At 37.3% G+C, this 18938-nt stretch overlaps 6 protein-coding genes across 6 annotated transcripts; 2 read left to right on the top strand and 4 right to left on the bottom strand.

Annotated features, from left to right (window-relative positions):
- Positions 1-3283: 3283 nt before the first annotated feature.
- Positions 3284-4060, bottom strand: LOC120262860. Its single transcript, XM_039270768.1, has 2 exons — positions 4021-4060; positions 3284-3900 (listed from the first exon to the last, which is right to left on the bottom strand). The coding sequence occupies exons 1-2, from the start codon at positions 4058-4060 to the stop codon at positions 3284-3286; spliced, it is 657 nt and encodes a 218-aa protein (XP_039126702.1).
- Positions 4061-8011: 3951 nt separating this feature from the next.
- LOC120265145 (auxin-responsive protein SAUR36-like) lies at positions 8012-8630 on the top strand. Its single transcript, XM_039273045.1, has one exon. The coding sequence runs from the start codon at positions 8063-8065 to the stop codon at positions 8477-8479; it is 417 nt and encodes a 138-aa protein (XP_039128979.1). The 5' UTR covers positions 8012-8062; the 3' UTR covers positions 8480-8630.
- A 1802-nt stretch (positions 8631-10432) lies between these two features.
- LOC120262853 (auxin-responsive protein SAUR36-like) lies at positions 10433-10810 on the bottom strand. The gene has a single exon (XM_039270758.1). The coding sequence runs from the start codon at positions 10808-10810 to the stop codon at positions 10433-10435; it is 378 nt and encodes a 125-aa protein (XP_039126692.1).
- A 3747-nt stretch (positions 10811-14557) lies between these two features.
- On the bottom strand, positions 14558-15158 carry LOC120264979 (auxin-responsive protein SAUR36-like). Its single transcript, XM_039272911.1, has one exon. The coding sequence runs from the start codon at positions 15052-15054 to the stop codon at positions 14641-14643; it is 414 nt and encodes a 137-aa protein (XP_039128845.1). The 5' UTR covers positions 15055-15158; the 3' UTR covers positions 14558-14640.
- A 496-nt stretch (positions 15159-15654) lies between these two features.
- On the top strand, positions 15655-16195 carry LOC120265235 (auxin-responsive protein SAUR36-like). Its single transcript, XM_039273118.1, has one exon. It carries the CDS (start codon positions 15706-15708, stop codon positions 16084-16086), a length of 381 nt encoding a protein of 126 aa, XP_039129052.1. The 5' UTR covers positions 15655-15705; the 3' UTR covers positions 16087-16195.
- A 1834-nt stretch (positions 16196-18029) lies between these two features.
- Positions 18030-18509, bottom strand: LOC120282442 (auxin-responsive protein SAUR64-like). The gene has a single exon (XM_039289594.1). The coding sequence runs from the start codon at positions 18462-18464 to the stop codon at positions 18048-18050; it is 417 nt and encodes a 138-aa protein (XP_039145528.1). The 5' UTR covers positions 18465-18509; the 3' UTR covers positions 18030-18047.
- Between the last annotated feature and the right edge of the window lie 429 nt (positions 18510-18938).

Here is an 18938-nt window from a genome sequence, read left to right as displayed (position 1 = left end):
GATAGGAATTCCCAGATATGTGAAGGGAAAGTTGCCAAGCTTAATGCCCAGTATCCTAGAAATAGCTTTGGCGATTTTAGGGTTACACCAGGAGGGTAGAAAAATTGCAGATTTATAAAAAATTAGGTTTTTGGTCAGTAAGCTTATGATAAAGATTAAGACAAAAAAGAGAATTTCTAGCCACTTTTCTAGAGGCACTAGTGACTAGGATAAGATCATCCGCAAACATATGATGATTAAAATTTTTGGGAAGGTTACAGTTAAACCCAGGGACCAGGTTGAGGGTACATGCTTTGTTTAGGATAGTAGTAAGAGTTTGGGAGATTAGGATAAAAAGTAAGGGGGAAAGAGGATCACCCTGACGAACACCCCTGCTACTAGAGATCCAATTGGAGTGTTTACCATTAATAATAAAGGAGAAAGAGGCAGAGGAAAGATAATTTTTAATCCAAGAAATCCAGCGCTCAGGGAAAAGCATTATTTGAAGGTTTGTAAGAACAACATTCCATTCAATAGTGTCAAAGGCTTTTTCCACATTGACTTTAAGGATCATCCTAGGGAGGACAGAGGAATCAGATTCTAAGCTATGAGTTATTTCTTGGGCTGCAATTGTGTTGTCATAAGCGCCACACCCAGAAATAAACCCATTCTGCTCAATATCCACCAGATTCATAACAAGACGAAGTCTATTGGCTAAGAGTTTAGCAATCACTTTATAACAAACATTACAGAGCGAAATTGGCCGGAAATCACTAATAGTTAAAGGGTTGTCTTTTTTCAAAATCAAAGTTATAAAGGTCTTACCCCAAGAAGAAGGCATCTGAGAAGTATTAAAAAAAAAAAGGGATATAGATTTGAAAAAAATGATCACCAATAATATTCCAATAAAACACATAGAACTCAACATTGAGTCCATCAGGGCCAGGACTTTTACCCCGTGGCATAGAGGAGAGGGTTCGATAAACCTCACGCTTAGTGATAGATTTAATCAAAGCCGCTCTATCCTCTTCACTCAAAATAGGGTAATCATCCGGTATCATATTAAAGAGAGAATCCTGATTTAAATTAGAAGAGGTAGACCAAAGTTTATGATAGAAATCAGAGAAACAATTCACAATATCAGAATGTTCAGTAAAGGTCACACCAAAATCATTTTTGATTGCTTTGATACGATTTCTATACCTCCTGATTTTGACTGAGGTGTGAAAGTAGTTAGAATTTTGATCACCTTTACTAAGACATAGACTCTTGGCTCGTTGACCCCAAAAAATAGTTTTTTGCCCGAGGAGAGCCTTGTGACGATTTCTCAAAGCACGTAGCCAGGTGTTCCTCCAGAAATCGTCCTAGGCCGAGGAACCCTCATCCATGATGAGGATCTCCTTTTCAATATTAGCAATCTCCATCTCAATTTGACTATCCCAAAGCGTTGCCACCTGAGAAGGCTAGTTTTAGTACGATAGAGTGGGAAAAGGAATGCATAGGGGTAGCATTAGAGTCAATATTCTAGGCATTAAGCACGCTATTATGACAACCCTCATAATCAAGCTAGAAGTTATCGAAGCGAAAGATTTTATTAGAGGAGAAGGTCTCAGAACAAGCTGTAAGGAATAACGGAGAATGGTCCGAGTTGAGGCAAGCAAGGTGTTGATTAGAGATAAAAGTAAACCTGCAAAACCAACTAGAATTAGCTAAGAAACAATTGAGTCTGGCCCATTTGTGAGCCAAACCCTCTTGATTGTTACACTAGGTAAAACAAGGGCCAACAAAACCAAGATCTAATAGGTTAGAAATACTTAGCCTTGGAAGCATAGTTAATGAAAGGACCACCCAAATGCTCATCCTTACTAAAAATGGCATTGAAATCCCCCGTGAGGACCCAGGGGATGTTGAGTAAGGAGTGGTAGAGAGGGAGTCCAAAGAGCTTTGTGATCTGAGAGCATCTGAGAGTTATAAATTGCAAAAAGAACCCAGGAGTCAAAGGATGTCGTGATGACAAGATGGAGAGCAAGCTTGGAGATGGCGATCGGGGTAACACACCCCACTTGCTGTCTCCAGAGAATCAAAATTCCTCCAGAGAAGCCGGAAGCAAGGATGGTGGCCCAATCCCATCTGGGTTTAAGTCTGTTACAAAAACGAAGGATGCGATCAGAATTAGTTTTAGTTTCCAATAAACAAATAAAATCTGGCTTTAATCTATGCATAATATCAAAGAGATACTCCACCGTCCGGGAGTTCGAAAGCCCCCTGTAATTCCAAGAAAAGATTTTAGTATCTATAAACATAACAAAAGGAATGGAAAGACAAGAGGAGAGAAGCTAGGAGCTTAAAGATTTTCGCCCTTTTTTTGATTTCATGCCGCTCCTTGAGGGCTCTCTCCTTGCCAGAGATTCCAGCTTAACATCTTTCTAGTATTGATAAAGGACCATATCATCATCAGCTTCTGGGAGAGAGTCGGAGGTATCAGACACTTCTTCCTCCATGTCCTCTTCCATATGACCATCACTTCTTCCTCTGCAAGAGAGAGCATCCACCATCTTGGAGACCAACAGGGTATGGTGATCTACTGGACTAGAGATTTCCCCTTGGAGAGGGGTACTGTTTGAAGTGGTGAGTAAAGGCTAAGAGGAGAAATCTTCTTTCTTGGAAGAAGGCAAAGAGACTGCTGTTGGAAATCCCAATGGTCAGCTTTCACTTTCTCCCAAGCTAGAAGTGACGTTAGTGGAAGGATCGTTGAAGATTTCTTTGCCTTTAGCATGAGGATTGAGATGAGGAGAGGGTAGCGTCCTCGAGGGGCTAGAGGGATCGTCAGAAGGAGTAAGAGGGTCGAAGTTCTCGGGACCAGAAGAAAGAAGCACGTGATCCACATGGTTTAGGTGCGGAGGAATCGAGGCATTGGGGAAAGGACGAGAATGCCCTCCTCTCCCAACCTTGCCTCCACATTTAGCATGGGATGAAGAGGGATCTGCCACGTGTCTAGAAGGCAACCATACAGGTGGCCTCGCGTCAGTCTCTCCCTCATCGTTCCCACTTTGTTGGGCCAAATTAGGGTTTCGGCTACAGAGACGAGCCGGAGCACCACCACGACCGCCTCTACCAGAGGAATGCCCCCGAATAGAGTTTCAACGTCTTTGAGGAGTAAGCCAAGGACCGACTCACCATCCCCAGATTTTTCAAGCTCATTGAAGGGCTCCTGCGCAACTGCAGCCCCATCAACCTGCATCCCTGGATTCTCTTGCACCAGCTCTTGGGGGACCTCCCATTAGGGCACATGAGATCTAGGGATCTAGGGATTGCTGACAGCGTAGTGAGCTTTACCATGACCTACCGTTCCATATCTGTAACTGAAAACAAGTAATTTCTCATATAAAACAAGAACAAAAACAGAGAAATCGCCATATTTCACCCAGGTGCCTTGCTGAAGAGGTCTACTAAGATCAAGCTCCACACAAATTCTGGCATATCTCATTCTCGAGTGATCAAGGATATGCTCATCGACCTTAAGAATCCTACCAAACTGAGAAGCAATCACCTCTAGGATTTCCTTTTCCCATAACTCTATAGGAAGGTGGTAGATTTGGATCCAAACTGCAGCCAGGGCAAGTTTCTCAAAGGCCGGTTGAAAGGATTCAAACGAGGGAGTCAGTTGAAGGATGCGACCAGCAACCATCCAGGGGCCATCCCAAAGGAGGCGATTCTGCATTTCAGGAGTTTCACAACAGACATAGTAGAAGCCATTGGGGAGATCATCCATAGTGAAAGTTCCCAGATCTCTCCAAGCATCCGCCAAGGCTAACTTAACTTGGTCCAGAGGAAGAGATTTGCCAAGGAATTTGGCATACAGAGAGGTTTGCATCTTCACACGAGCCAGTTGCCAAAGATCATCTCCAATCGCCACCGAGGCTGCAGAGTATTACTTGATTTTATCGAAGTGCTCTTTTTGAAGATGAGGAGGGTTCTCAAAGGAGTTAGGTTTGGATCCAGTTGAAACAACTTTAGCCCATGAGATTCCAGCCTTGGAACCTGGAGGGGGAGGGTGGAATAATGGCCCCGGCGGGGCCATCCCGATCAATCCGACAAGGAAAGCTTAATTAGAAATATCAGAGAATGGAAGAAGAAGAAGAAGAAGATCGCCACTTGCTGATAATGTCTAGTTCGGATCAATGATCCTTTACATCTAGGTTTGATAGAATGTCCATGGATAGATGATTTCCTTGAGTAATTATTTCCTACAAGGTCCTGTCTAGCTCTTCTCCTATCGTTGTAGAGTCATCTAATTATTGTTCGAGTTTATGCTTGATCTCAACTTTATTAGACAACATTCTATACTTCTCCATGTCCTCTAACTTTTTTTGTATTTGTGTTGCATGTGCATGTATTACTTTTTTATTTTTCTTTACCAAAGCGACAATCGCTATATATATAAGGGATGTGCTCACTAACTAGGAATTAATCATCTAATTCACGCATCCTTAGCCAGGGATAAGGGGATTGGGCTGCGAGCCAGCGTCCACCATCGGCGGTCCGTTACCATTTTTGCTTCCAACGAGTCTTGAACTCGAGACTTTTTGATTGCATCACCATCGTTTTCACAATAAGGCCAAGTACTGCTAGGCTATGAGCCCTTTGGTCATGTATTTGCACCTGTAATTGCTTTCTTTCTTTAATAAAATTTGATGATTTATTCATTTTTTTTTTAAAACTATATGATGGCGGGATACATTCTTTTCTATGTTTTAGTGATAGTAAAAGGGAAGACATCCTAAATGTGATGATCTTATTCTAGTGACTAAAGCTTCTAGGAAGTCTGCTAGAAATAGTCTTCTCTGTCTTAATCTTAACCAAAATATCTCTGGTCAAAGCCTAATCCCCTCAAGTCAGTTATTTATGTTCCTTCTTGGTATAACAGAAGGCTTGCCAACTCAATTTTTGGAATCCTTGGCTTTAAACTTGGCAATTTTCCTTTCACTTACCTTGGTATCCCTATTTCTCCCAAAAGGCTTCAGGTCAGACAACTTCAGTTTATTCCTGACAAGGTGAAATCTTAAATTCATGCATGGAATCACTCTTCTATTTCTATGGCTGGTAGTACAGTCCTCTTGAACAGCTCTATTTTTGCTATTCCTAATTATATCCTCTCTGCTATGAACTTACCTCTCTCTATCTTGGACAACATTTCCAAATTAGCCCATTCTTTTCTTTGGGGTAATAATGGCAGCAAGAGAGGTCTCCACACAATTGGTTGGGTAGCTATTACTCTTTAATGCCCAAAAACATTTTCTACATTCTAAATTCTACTGATAAATTATGGGTTGACATTTTTAAACTTAAGTATCGCAGTTGGCATGTTTGGAACCCTATCCATGTTCCTCATGCCTCCTAGTTCTATAAGTCAATTTGCAACTCCGCGGATTTCTTGAAAGCAAATTTTAAAATTCTCTCATGTAACCCCTCCTCAATTGATTTATGGCACAACCCTTGCATTCTTGATCTTCCTATTTCTAAAAAACCAACCTTTCTTAATATGACTCTTTCTCTTGAGGAGGTGCAGTTCTTGGATCTTGTCAATTCCAGTGGCTTTAGTAAGGACTCTTGAAAACATGTTTGGGCACTCACTGGACTAAGACTGGATTGAAAAAATTCAAATTGACAGGGACAACAAAAATCGGTGGATCTGGAGTCATCTTTCTTCTAGATCTACCATCACCTCGGCAGTGTATTATTATACTAACCGTTCTCCTAATTCTTTCTTCTGGATCTACCATCGCCTCTGCAGTGTATTATTATACTAACCGTTCTCTTAATTCCTTAGGGACTTGGAAAGGCTGGGCTGAAATTTGGAGACTTCTTGTGTTACCTCTACCTCGTACTAAAGTTTTTCTCTGGAAACTGGCACATGGAAAAATCCCAACTGGGGCTTTTACCTCTATAGCCTTAACATTGGCCCCCAATTGAATTGTCCATTTTGTGGCTTAGTTGAGGAAACGACTGAGCATGTTATTTGGAAATGTGAAAAGGTTTCCTTCTGCTGGTCTGAGCTCATGGTCAAGCTTGGTCTGCATGCAAATGATTACCTTCATTTTAGCTCTGGCTCATGGCTTTTGAATAATCATGGCTCAAAAAATGAAAGTTCTTGGGTCAAAGTGCTAATCACTACCGTTTTTTGGCTTATTTGGAAGCAAAGATGCAACCTAATCTTCAATCAACACCCTGTTAATTTCAATACTGTTGTCCCCAGCAGAGCTTGGTCCCTTTGTTCTGACTGCAATACTCATCCTTTCAGGGAATGCTTCAAATCAAATTCTAGTTTAACTTCCATCACTATTTACTCTGATGCTTCTTGGAGTTTAAATTCTAAATATGCCTATCTGGGTTTTGTCATAATTTCAAACTCTCACCAGATTCTTCTTGCAGGAGCATTGGGAGCCACATCTGAATCCCCAATCATGGCAGAGTTTGCTGCGACAAACCTTGCTCTTTAGCTATGCATTGAAAAAGATGGAAACCTGATCGAATTTGCTGCGACTGCCCTGGCATAGCAAATTTAATGAAGAATTTCAACCCTTGCATTGCTTGGCATTACATCATTGAATATGAGAACATGAAGCGCAACTTGAACAACTTCCCTCATGTTTACATTGAGACCATTCCCCGTGAAGACAGTGATATCGCCTATGCTCTGGTGGATTTTGGCAGAAACGATACCCAGCTATCTCTTTTCTTTGAAGGATTGGATTGTCCGTTTTGGCTTGAAGACTTATGCTCCAGGAGAAATCTTTTCTTTTAATTATTTTATTATTATTATTTTTTTATTTTTTGAAAGAAGTGGATAAATCACATGCATTAATTAAAATAAAAGAGTACAAGGTCCACTAGAAGTGGAGCAAATAGAGAATACAGGTAAAAACAGAGTAGTTTTTTTGTTTTTAACTTCTTGCTCGTTTTTCAAAAAAAAAAATAAAAAAAAATAAAAGAAAAAAAGTGATGCTAAATAGCTTTTGATTTACAGGAAATGAGCTTGAACTAATCCACACTGATTTATAGATTTCACTGAAGTGTCTCGTGCAGTTTGGAGAGAGCAAAATTGTGTATAATATCTGAGCTCAAAAGCTACAAACTGCTATGTGTTGAGCATGTTTTACAGAAAGAATAGAACATGTTAACTAGCAAGAGCTGAAAATGGAGCTAAGCACCGCCATTTCCATCTCCTTAGATACTCCTCTTCGTATCAAGGACAAAACATACTCCATGGATACTGCATCCAAAGGCAATGTGATTGGACCATCGCATGGCAAACCTAACTCTTCTTCAGAAATCTTCAAGAACTCCTTGAAAATACTATTATCAAGGTATGCCAAGGGAACCATATATGAACCATTTCCCCTCTGAGCTGCAAACAAAGAACCGACCATTCTCTGCAACATATGATGTGCTGCATGCATTGAAATTGGAACATTCATCAATCCTTGGTGAGGAGGTCCTTCTCCCTAACTAAGCCACCTTCAGCCACTTGTCATTTCAGATGCTTAGAAGAGTGAAACCTTGTTGTGTATAATTCTTGTAGATGTGCTTGCCTATACGAGCAATTTGCTTGCTATATATTTATAAAGCTGAAAGGGATGTAGCTTCTTTCATGGATGGTAAGCATAAGGACATGTTATCTAAGGACTGTAAAATGTTTGTATTTATTGATGTTGTGGTTAGGCCTGCATTGCCTTATCTACTTCTTGACAGTTGTATAACATGTCTGGTCCAGGATGCTAATTTGCAGAAATATTATTATTCACAAAATATTAGCTGGACATGATGAAATGTAATGCTAACAACAAGCACATCAGGTCCACTCTTCATGTGGCAATGTCAAAACCAAATCCAAAGATGCTACTTTTTCTCATGTCTTATCATCTACGTACACGGAACATGGCCTTACTTAGTACCATCAATGGAGGAAGCTATACTCTTCCTCATCTATAAAACCATATGGTTACCACTGCTCTTGCAGCCAACACAACCATAAAAAATTTCATACATAGAAAGCTTTGATTCTCATAGAGATCATTGAAAGATGGCAAGGACATGGCAGAAGGTTGCATCCTTGAAGAGAAAGATGTCATCACCAAGAGCTGATGATGTTTGCTCTGATTTCAATGCATGCAGTACATCATATATTGCAGAGAAGGGCCATTTCAATGTGTACACTTGGGAGGGGAAGCGTTTCATGCTTCCCTTGGCATACCTTGATATTAGTATTTTCAAGGAGCTGTTGAGGATATCTGAGGAAGAATTTGGTTTGCTGCCCAATGGTCCCATCACATTGCCCTGTGATGCAGCATCCATGGAGTATGTGTTGTCCTTACTAAGAAGAGGATTGTCTAAGGAGATGGAGATGGCCTTGCTTAGCTCCATTTTCAGCTCTTGCCAATCAACTATTTCTATGTTTGCTGTTGAGCAACCTCAACAAGTTGCAGTTTGTAGTTTTTGAGTACTTGGGATGCCACAAACCCTCACTTGTATAATCTCATGAAATTCTTTGATTCTTGAAAAATTATCTCAACAACTTATACTTGAAGAAGTTCTCTCTCTTTCTGATCACATGAAACTAATACATCAATCCCTCAATCATATCTCACTCTGTTCACTGGCTACATATTTATTCTTATAAATGAAAAATTCTCATTTGATTATTTTGTCTGGATAAGCAAAACTCTCAAAAATGTCTAGTAGAAGATTCTCCAATCATTGCCCTCTTTGAGCTAAGTTTATGTTCTTTTTACTGTATTCCTAAATGGATAAGGGTGATATCTGAAGCAGTATATCTGGTTTCATATCTAATTAGAACCATAATGCTTCATATGATCTATTCGTTCAGTGTTACTCTCTGCTACTATATGACAGTGAAGCCAGTTTGATGAGTTCCATCAATTTATGGACTCTGGTTATTTCTACCTCTAAATATAAATTACTCGAAAGTAGTTGATCTTAAATTAGTGAAAGTTTGTTTGGACCATGTGGGGTTGTTCATATATACTCCAAAGATTTTAATTCTATTAATTTCTCTAATTTGTAAGGAACGTGCATCAGAAAATGCAGATGAGCTGGTAGAAGTTGACAGGCTTAGAAGAGTTAAAGACAACCCATATGCTTCAAGTAAATCTCACACTATGGAAGAGTTCTCATTAAAAGAGTAACTCTTTTTAGGGCAATTTATTCATTTGGTCCTTCTATGTTTGGACAAAACTACATGAAATGTATAAATGGACCACGACAAGTGAAGATGAAAAATGAAGAACATAAACATGTTATGGGTCCAACCCATATTTGCAATATTTCATATTGCTTTTGTTGTTTATGTTGGGCCTTTATGTTGGACTCATTATGTCTTATTTCTTGGGTCCACTTGGCATTGATATTTGGGCTTCCAAGAGAAACTTTTTGGAGATGGGTATTCCTTTTTTTTTTTTGGCTGTACAACATTAGGAAGGTTACAACAATAAAAGAAAAAAGAGAGAGAGCTTAAGAAGGGTTTGTTATTCTCGGTTTTATGTGCACAATTTTTTGATCAACTCTATAATCGGAGGTGCTCCCGTGGTCCGATTCTGCTCAAACTTGGCCAGCTTGTTCCTGACATCAAGGGCTTCATTTTGAATGGTCGGATTGTCCAGAGGTGCTCTGGTTTGGTCAGATACGCTGCTTTAACAGACTTGCAGTTTTTGGGTGATTTCTACATCTTTTTTGGTCTATCTTCATCTCTTATTGTTTTTGGAGTTTGTTGGTGGGTTCTGAATCCTTTATTGACTGTTTTGGGGTTCCTTTGCCCTCAATTTATCAATAAGAGAAGTAAAGGGTGGACTCCTTGAACGGTCCCGTTGTTTTTTATCCTTCACATTGAAGGGGTTTTCCACGTATAAATCGTGTGTGCTGTTTGTGACTTATTTCCGCTCGTTATTGCTGTTTTTATACTGCAATATTGCTGATTCTACTTGGTAATTTGGTTGAGTGGCAATTTTGGGTTGATTGGATTGTTTAATTGGTTGGTTGTCTTGATTGTGTGACATTGTGAGTGTCGTAGAGACCTCTTCCGATCTTTGCAGAACAGCTGTGATAACTTTTTACAAGTTAAGCAATGTCTACTGTCCATGGTCTAAGAGTTTTGAATGCCCTTCAGCTGTCCCTAGTCCACTGATTATGAAATGTATTTGGTTTTTACAAGAAAGAGTTCTCATCTTATTGGACAATAACATGATATTTTGACAAGTTTTTTTTTTTTTGGTAATTCAATGATTGAATGTTTCTGTTGCAATACCATGAGACAAACAAGAGGCAAATTTTCTTCAAATAATTTGCAAATATCAATTGGTTTCATGCCAAAATTGTGGGGGAATAAATATACAAAAATTGTCAATAAGGTTACAATCCGAATTCTGAACTGCAAAACTCAAAAGCCACAGACAGCTACTTGTTGTTCATGCACTACTGCAAGGGAGGAACATGAGGATTGATAAGGAACCAAAATGGAGCTAAGCAATGCTCTCTCCACATCTTTAGACACTTGTTTCTTCAACAACAACATGATATACTTCACAAAAACTTCATTGCAGTGCAATGTAATTGACCCATCTACCGGCAAACCATACTCTTCTTCCGACATCCTGAATAGTTCTTGGAAGATTTTGCTGTCCAGGTACTCTAGTGGAACCATGAATCTTTTCCCTTCACAAGTGTAAACAGTGAAGCGACCCTTGTGAGCAACAGAAGTAGTAGTGCAAGTTTCTGAATCTGAACAAGATTTTGCTATCTGCCACTTCCTTGCCATTCTTGACCAGAACTGCACTTTTTTTTTGTAACTCTCTGGTTATGAAACAGAGATGACTATATGGATGATTTCTAATGCTTTTCAGCATCTTGCAATGTTGAAATGCTTATTGTGGACCCCACTTATATTTAATTTCTTTTCATTTAAAAAAAATTTAAAATTTCAAACCAACCTTATCTTTGCACAGATCTTGAGCCCCCGCGTTCCTGGTAACCGCTAGTGGGTATGTGATAAAATAAAATTTTTAAAACCAGAGAACTTCGTAGCCTTCCTCTCTCGCTCGTTGATCAACTTTGGGGTTGGGTGGCAAGGACGAGAAAATTATTCATGTCGAGTGCTTGCCTAGGAGTATTTGTGGTAGGTTCCCTTGTTCCTTATTCGATTTGGTTATCTTTTATTAGTTCTTGTTTTAATTCTTTAATGGTTAGGGTTTCTCCTTTTTGTTTTAATCCATTCTAAGGTTTTCAAGAGTAGTCAGGAGTATCTGGTTTTATCCTTGAAAAAGTTAACATGTATTTTGCCCTTTCTTGGAAATCTGTATGGTTTGATATATTTTTAGGGTTAAATTATGTTCGTGTTCTGGAGTTTGAAAAAGTAGAGAAAATAAATATGAATTTTGCTTATATTTTATATTATATGCAACTAAATGAGATTGTACTGTTTCTCAATATTTTTTAATATGAAATTTATTTAATTATTTGAAGTTGTGCCGGTATTGGGGATTTATTCTTTATTACATGAATTTTTATTGGATGTCAGGACTTTGATCATGAGACCAATGGTTATGAGTGGATAATTTAATAGGTGTATTATCACTTAAAAGACACATCATAGGCTGATTTGTCATTTAATAGCTTCCAATTTTACAGCATATATATATATATATATGTGTGTGTGTGTGTGTGTGTGTGTAATTTAAACCATCATTCAGGGGTGTATTAGTTTAGTTTCCATGTCTTATCAAGTTTCAAATGCCAGCAATCTATTTTTGTAGTTGATATTTAATATCTTTGTCCCACTTGGAACATCAAAATTTTCCATTGATGACATATTATATAGTTTCCATGTCTTATCAAGTTTCATTGCATTCTTAAGTGTAGAACCTTTTCAATTTATTTCCTTGTTGTTTAATATTGTGAAAAGCAAAATCCTTAATTTGTTATGCTTGCTTAGACCCTTATAATATCTTATTATTTTTCTTCTATCCCTTTGTAATAAGCTTGGGATTTCAAGTTTATATCTTGCTTGGGCATGTAGGAGTAGGATATTTCATTGCCTCTTCTCTAACTAATAAGCATTGCTTAGTCACAACTGGGTTTACATCATAGTAGGAAATTATGTTTTAGGGATGTGTCTTTTAAGCTTAATTAGAGACATGTTATATTAGCATTTTGTAAATTCTGTTGCTTATGTTTCAGAGAAATTTGATGTCCTTGAAATTTTATTTTCTAATATAGGGAATGTTCAGCAAGTTTGATTTGGTATAAGATTTTGGATTTTGGGAATTTAGCGAACATCAGGTAAGTAAATCACGTATAAACCTATATATATATATATATATATAATTTCTGATTACCATAAATCATCAACATAATTATTTAATAACTTTGGATTTTATTGTTAAAACCATTCATGATATTATATTTATATGTTTTGGGATTTAAAATATTGTATCTATCCTTATTTCAAAACTTAGATTTCTAATTATTTAATTGCTACTTATTTGATTCTATACCTAATTAATTACGGATTTAAGATTTATTTGACAACCATTACTCTGATGATATATTATATTATTAAATTTGTTTTACTTTGAACTTCTAGAAGTAGTATTGAATGGTTACGGAATCATGATTATTAATCTTAGTTGATTTCTTATATTAACTATTATTGTCACATGCTTAATTAAATTCTAATTTTTCTGGTCACATGTAGCATCATTTTATTTTATAATAATTGGAATTATTTTCATTAGAAAAGGGGATTACCGAATTTTACTATTTTTACATTGACAATGATTTTGGACTGGACATATTTTGATATAGTAACCTATAGTCCCCAAATTAACTTCGCAATAATCCTGTTACTGGGGGTTAAACACTGATCGTGTCGACACGTACTCTGACTCTGATAAGAAACTATAGTTTCTCACCGTTCCGTCGGTGAAGAATAACGGCCTCTGAAAATTTGGCTCGGGTCACCGAGGGTAAATAAATGAACTCTGACAATCCGACTTGGGTCACCGAGTTTAAATATATGAATTCTATGTTTTGTTTTTGACATTAGTTATTTGGGGGACATATATACTCGTTCACTTGGAAAATTATGTTTGTTTGAAATACTCTGAAATCTGAGTTTTATTTTTGTTATTTATTGTACAATATCACGCTTAAGCATATTTTGTGAAATTATTGAGTTTTTGTGATCTCTATATTTTTGTTGTTTTTAGTGGTTACTTACTGGGCTGTCAAGTTCATAAATAATGGTTTTATCTTTTTCAGATCAGGAGTAAGTGTATGGTGGATAGCTTAGCGGGGGCCGTTGAGCGAACACCAGTTGGTTATCATGTAAATAGTCCTTCTGTTGTGAACTAGGAACTGGTAATTTGTTTAAGCTTTGAACTTTGCATTTTTAGATTCCATGGATCATTGTAAACCTAGTTATTGTATCCCTTAAATTCTTATGTTCTTGTGATGTTGGTATCTTGTTATATCTTATTTTGTGAAACAGATATTGAGGCCTTGTGTATCCATTGGTTCTCGACTTTGTGGGTATATGGCCGTTTGTCAATGCCTCGGGCTCGGGGCATGACACTTACATAGGAAAGGAGGGATTTCTAAGCAAAGATTGCAGTTTTCTCTATGTTGAAATGATTAGAAGACAAGCCATGTGCTTTGTAGATGAGAAGTTAACCCTGATACGTGCATGTCTTTGTATGGTTCACTCATTGCTTTTTTGTGATAGTGGAGCAGACGATAAGAATAGTTCTCCTGCTTGCTTCAGTGTATCAACATGATGGGTCCATCAATTGTACATGTTGAAATAATTATTCATAGCAACATTATCAAGATGTATTTTCTTCTTTTGCCTAACTCTATCTGTGTCAATGCACTGAAAGATATGCTATCAGCTTCAACTGTATCATATTACTACCATGATTTATGTTACTTCTATGAGATTTGCATAAAATGATATAAATTCCAGTCATTTAACTTTGAAAGTACTATTTTCTATGAGTATGACTTGTGGGCACAAAATCGAAATATTGTCTCTTATATAGGTGGATAAATTGATTGAAGCAGCATGTTATATGTAGGCCTTTGAAAGACACTCCATATGTGCATTCCAGCTTTTATCCTTGCTGGCTCTGTCTCTAAACCATGTGATGGTGCGATAAATATTTATCCTGGCAGAGAGATTTTTTACGGGATAAGAATGATGACAAATACGATTAAATTGATCAGTTCATAGTTATTTCTGTCAAAAAGCAATAGTTTGCATTGGATGCTGCCCTTGAAAACTATCAGTTCCTTGTTTTTCACATTAACCAAATTATCCAAACTGAATAATGTAAGTTGGCAGTGGTCATTTATTAGTTTTGAACTACAAATAGTTCCATCTCATCTTGCTTTCAATTTTTTCTCTTTAAGGAAAACTTGAGACAGTTACCAAATTTATGACTGGTTTACAGGACATTGTTTGTCAGTAACATTGTCCAGTTAAGTGAGAAATCATGTGTATTTGTAATAAATTTGAGGCATCAAAAAATTGTATAGGATATACAAGTGAGGATTTGTGAGATTACATCAAGAATGTGAAAAATTAATTAATCAGCAGCTACAAACTGCCAATTGTCGAGTATTTTCTACAGCAAAAGCAGAGCATGTGGATTGGCAAGAGATGAAAATGGAGCTAAGCAATGCCTTCTCTACTTCTTCAGATACTCCTCTTCTTAGCATTGAGAGCACATACTCCATAGATGCTTCATCGCAAGGCAATGTGATGGGGCCATTGCTCGGCAACCCAAATTCTTCTTCTGATATCTTCAAGAGCTCCTTGAAGATATTATTTTCGAGATATGCCAAGGGAACCATGAATCGCTTCCCCTCTGATGTGTAAACAAAGAAATGACCCTTGTCTGCAACACATGATGTACTGCATACATTGAAATCAGAGGATTTATCAGCTCTTGGTGAAGAGATCATTCTCTTAAGGGATGGAACCTTCAGCAACATCCTTGCCATCTCTCACTGATGTTTATGAGAATCAAAGCTTGTTGTATATAAAAGTTGTGAATGTCTCGATGGAAAGAGCAATGGCTGTCGCATGCTTATATAGCTAAGTAAGGGCATAGCTTCTTCCACTGACAGTAGAAACAAGTCCATGTTCTGTAAACACATATTCAAGGACATTTCCATTAATGTTTTTGGATTCGGTGTTGTGATTTCCACATGAAGAGTGGACCAGATGAGTATGTGGTTAGCATTGCATTTCCTCTACCTTTTTTGACACTCCAGTGACATGTGGGCTTTACATTATCACATTCAAAGTAGATTGTCAGTTCATGTTCTTTGAATGCAGTTAGATGGATTGATAACCTTGATCGAACATGTCATCGGCATGCCAAGAAGGGCATGAGGAAATATATTGCAAACAACAAGCACATCAGGTCCACTCTTCATGTGCCAATTATTGCACCAATCCAAAAATGGTACCTTCTCATGTCTTCTCATCGATGTTCACAGAACATGGCCATGCACCTCACATCAATGGAAAGGAGTTATACTCTTAGTCATCTATATAAGCATATGCCAACCATTGCTCTTGTCACTGAAACAATCACAACTCTCATCATATACACCCATCTTTGATCCTCAAAAACATCAGCTAGAGAGATGGCAAGGAAGTTGCTTAAGGTTCCATCCTTGAAGAGAAAGATCTCATCACCAAGAGCCGATGATGCTTGTTCTGATTTTAATGCATGCAGCACATCACATGTTGCAGAGAAGGGCCATTTCAATGTATACTCTTCGGAGGGGAAGCGTTTCATGGTTCTCTTGGCAAACCTTGACAACTCAATTTTCAAGGAGCTCTTGAGGATATCTGAAGAAGAATTCGGTTTACCATGTGACGGCCCGATCACACTGCCCTGTGATGCAGCATCCATGGAATATGTGCTGTCCTTGCTAAGAAGAGGAGTATCTAAGGAGATGGAGAAGGCATTGCTTAGCTCCATTTTCATCTTTTGTCATTCACATGTTCTAATCTTGCTGTAGAGCATACCCAACAACTTGCAGTTTGTAGCTGTTGATTCATTCTTTACATTCTTCTTTGTAATCTTACAAATATTTACAATGATATAATTCATCAAATTTCTTAGGAATACATTTGATCCATCACTTGTCAATTGCAATGAACCATCAAATATTTCACTTAATTTGAAAGATAATTAACTGATGATAACCAATTTAATAATTGTAGCTACAAGATCTTATTTTATTTGCTGTTGAATGAGAAAAGATTAAATTGTATGATTTTCATTGAGAAAACATGTACAATTTCTGATCCCATCAATCCGTGACAGATAACTCCAAGATATTAAAAACTATCAATTTAACTCCAGTAATCTTGTCATAAAGAAAATCTTTTTCTTACCAAGATAACTATCAACCTCATCTTCATATGTTTTAAAGACAGAACCCCTCAAAATGAAAGCTGAGAATGTGCATATGGAGTGTCTTTCAAAAGCCTACATATAGCATGCAGCTACAATTACCATAACCACCAAAATAATTGACAAGATGTCCATTTAGTGCCCACAACAAAGTCATAAGCTTTGCTTCAAGGTTGGGAAGCACATCATATTCTCCAAGATTTTACTTTAAATTATCATCTCAGCAAAATGAATTAATGGACCCAGCATGTTGATAAATTGCAGAAAACACAATAACCATTCCACAAAACAATGAGTGAACCACAAATAGAGAGATACAGTTAACTCCTCATCGACAAAGCATGTGGCTTGTAGAAACACTGAATTCTTTCACATGAAACTCCTAGAGAAGAGACCACTTGTTTGAGATGAAATTGATTTATGAATTTCATTAGTAGACAATTCTTAACTGCTAAAAATTTTGTACTGTTGTTCATTTTCTTCACTAACCATCTTCATTTGTCGAGACAGGGACATGAATATTAACGACGAACAAGAGGCAGCAAGCAATATATCTCATGTGGGTTGTCTAAACATGGAAGGGTAAATTGAAAAAATTACTCAAAAACAATTTAATCTATCAAAGAGTACTTCTGTGCATAGCGTGTGGGGTTGAGTGAAGTTGGATGCAGATGGCCTGTCTTCTCTCCTCTAGTCCTGTCAATTTCCTGCATCTCATTTTCACCACTTTCTTGTTTTTTGAAAAATTAATCTAAATTAATCGTTGAAATAGATATGAACAATGTTAAACTTGAAGAACAATCCTTTCAATGAAAAATCAAGTACCTTTTTGAGCAAGTTTATGTAGAAGCAGAAATAACCTCACCTCATAAATTTGATTAGTTTTGGCTCCACTTCTAGTGGATGTTGTTTGGATTTTTTTTTCAGTTAATACATGTGGTTTATCCATTTTTTCAAAAAAATAAAATAAAATAAAATAAAATAAAATAAAATAAAATAAAATAAATAATTGATTGAACTTTGAAACTTGGCAATTATTTGCACTATGTTTTTAATTAGATTTAGAACTTGCTATAATATTTTTCCTTTTTTTTGTTGAAGTGGAAAAATCATGATCTACAAACAATTCCTGCGAACTCGAATCTAATCCAGCTCTGGAGTAGAGCTTTCTTCTTCAGCTTTGTAGACCTGCGGCCCCTACTGGTGGCTTTCGTCTGTAGAGTTGCCTTCTTCTATTTACAGTCTTTTCCTAATTTTCTTTCAGTTGTACTCGTGACTCACTTTTGGTGAGAGCATCTACCTTTCTTTGTTTTACTGCTCTGTACTACTCTTTGCTGTTCTCTTTTCAATAAATTTGTGGTTTATCCACTTTTATCAAAAAAAAAAAAAAATCATATGATCAAAGGTGAAAGAGAACAATGAATATTAAGACTTTTTAAATAAATAATCAAATAATATGCAGTAAGTAAACAGAGTCAGATGGCGAAACTTCTTCATGTATACCATCTTCAAATAAGTTAAATGAATCAAAGAATTTCTTGAAATCATAGTAAAGGGGGTTATTCAAAAGCTACAAACTGCTATTTGTTGAGTATGTTCTACAGAATGAACAGAACATGCTGATTGGCAAGAGCTGAAAATGGAGCTAAGCAAGGCCATCTCCATCTCCTTAGATACTCCTCTTCTTAGCAAGGACAGCACATACTCCATGGATGCTGCATCATAGGGTAATGTGATAGGTCTGTCACACGGCAAACCGAATTCTTCTTCAGATATCCTCAAGAGCTCCTTGAAAATATTATTGTCAAGGTATGCCAAGGGAACAATGAAACGCTTCCCCTCCGAAGAGTATACATTGAAATGGCCCTTCTCTGCAACATATGATGTGCTGCATGCATTGAAATCAGAGCAAGAATCATCGGCTCTTGGTGATGAGATCTTTCTCTTCAATGATGGGACCTTAAGCAACTTCCTTGCCATCTCTCTAGCTGATGTTTTTGAGGATCAAAGATTGGTGTATATGTAAGTTGAGATTGTCTTTGTGGCAAGAGCAATGGTTGGCATATGCTTATATAGGATACTAAAAGTATAGCTTCTTTCTATTGATGGTAGGAGCTAGGTCACGTTCTGTGAATTCAATGAATAGACATTAGAAATATTTTTTTGGTTTTGGTTTAGACATTGGCACATGAAGAATGGACCTTAGGTGCTTGTTGTTAGCATTACATTTCCTTATGTCCTTCTTGACATACCAGTGACATGTTAGGTCTAGGTTATCAATTCATCTAACTGCTTTGAAAAAACATTAATTCACATTTTACTTTGAATGTGATAATGCAAAACCGACATGTCACAAGAGTGTCGAGACAGGCAGACGAAATGCAATGCTAACCACATACCCATATGGTCCACTTTTTATGTGGAAACTGCAACACCGAATCCAAAAACTTAGCT

The sequence above is a fragment of the Dioscorea cayenensis genome, chromosome 1 (genome assembly GCF_009730915.1).
Source record: "Dioscorea cayenensis subsp. rotundata cultivar TDr96_F1 chromosome 1, TDr96_F1_v2_PseudoChromosome.rev07_lg8_w22 25.fasta, whole genome shotgun sequence".
Taxonomy (NCBI): domain Eukaryota; kingdom Viridiplantae; phylum Streptophyta; class Magnoliopsida; order Dioscoreales; family Dioscoreaceae; genus Dioscorea; species Dioscorea cayenensis.
The sequence above is the reverse complement of the archived record's forward strand: the minus strand, read 5'-3'. Positions and strand labels throughout refer to the sequence as shown.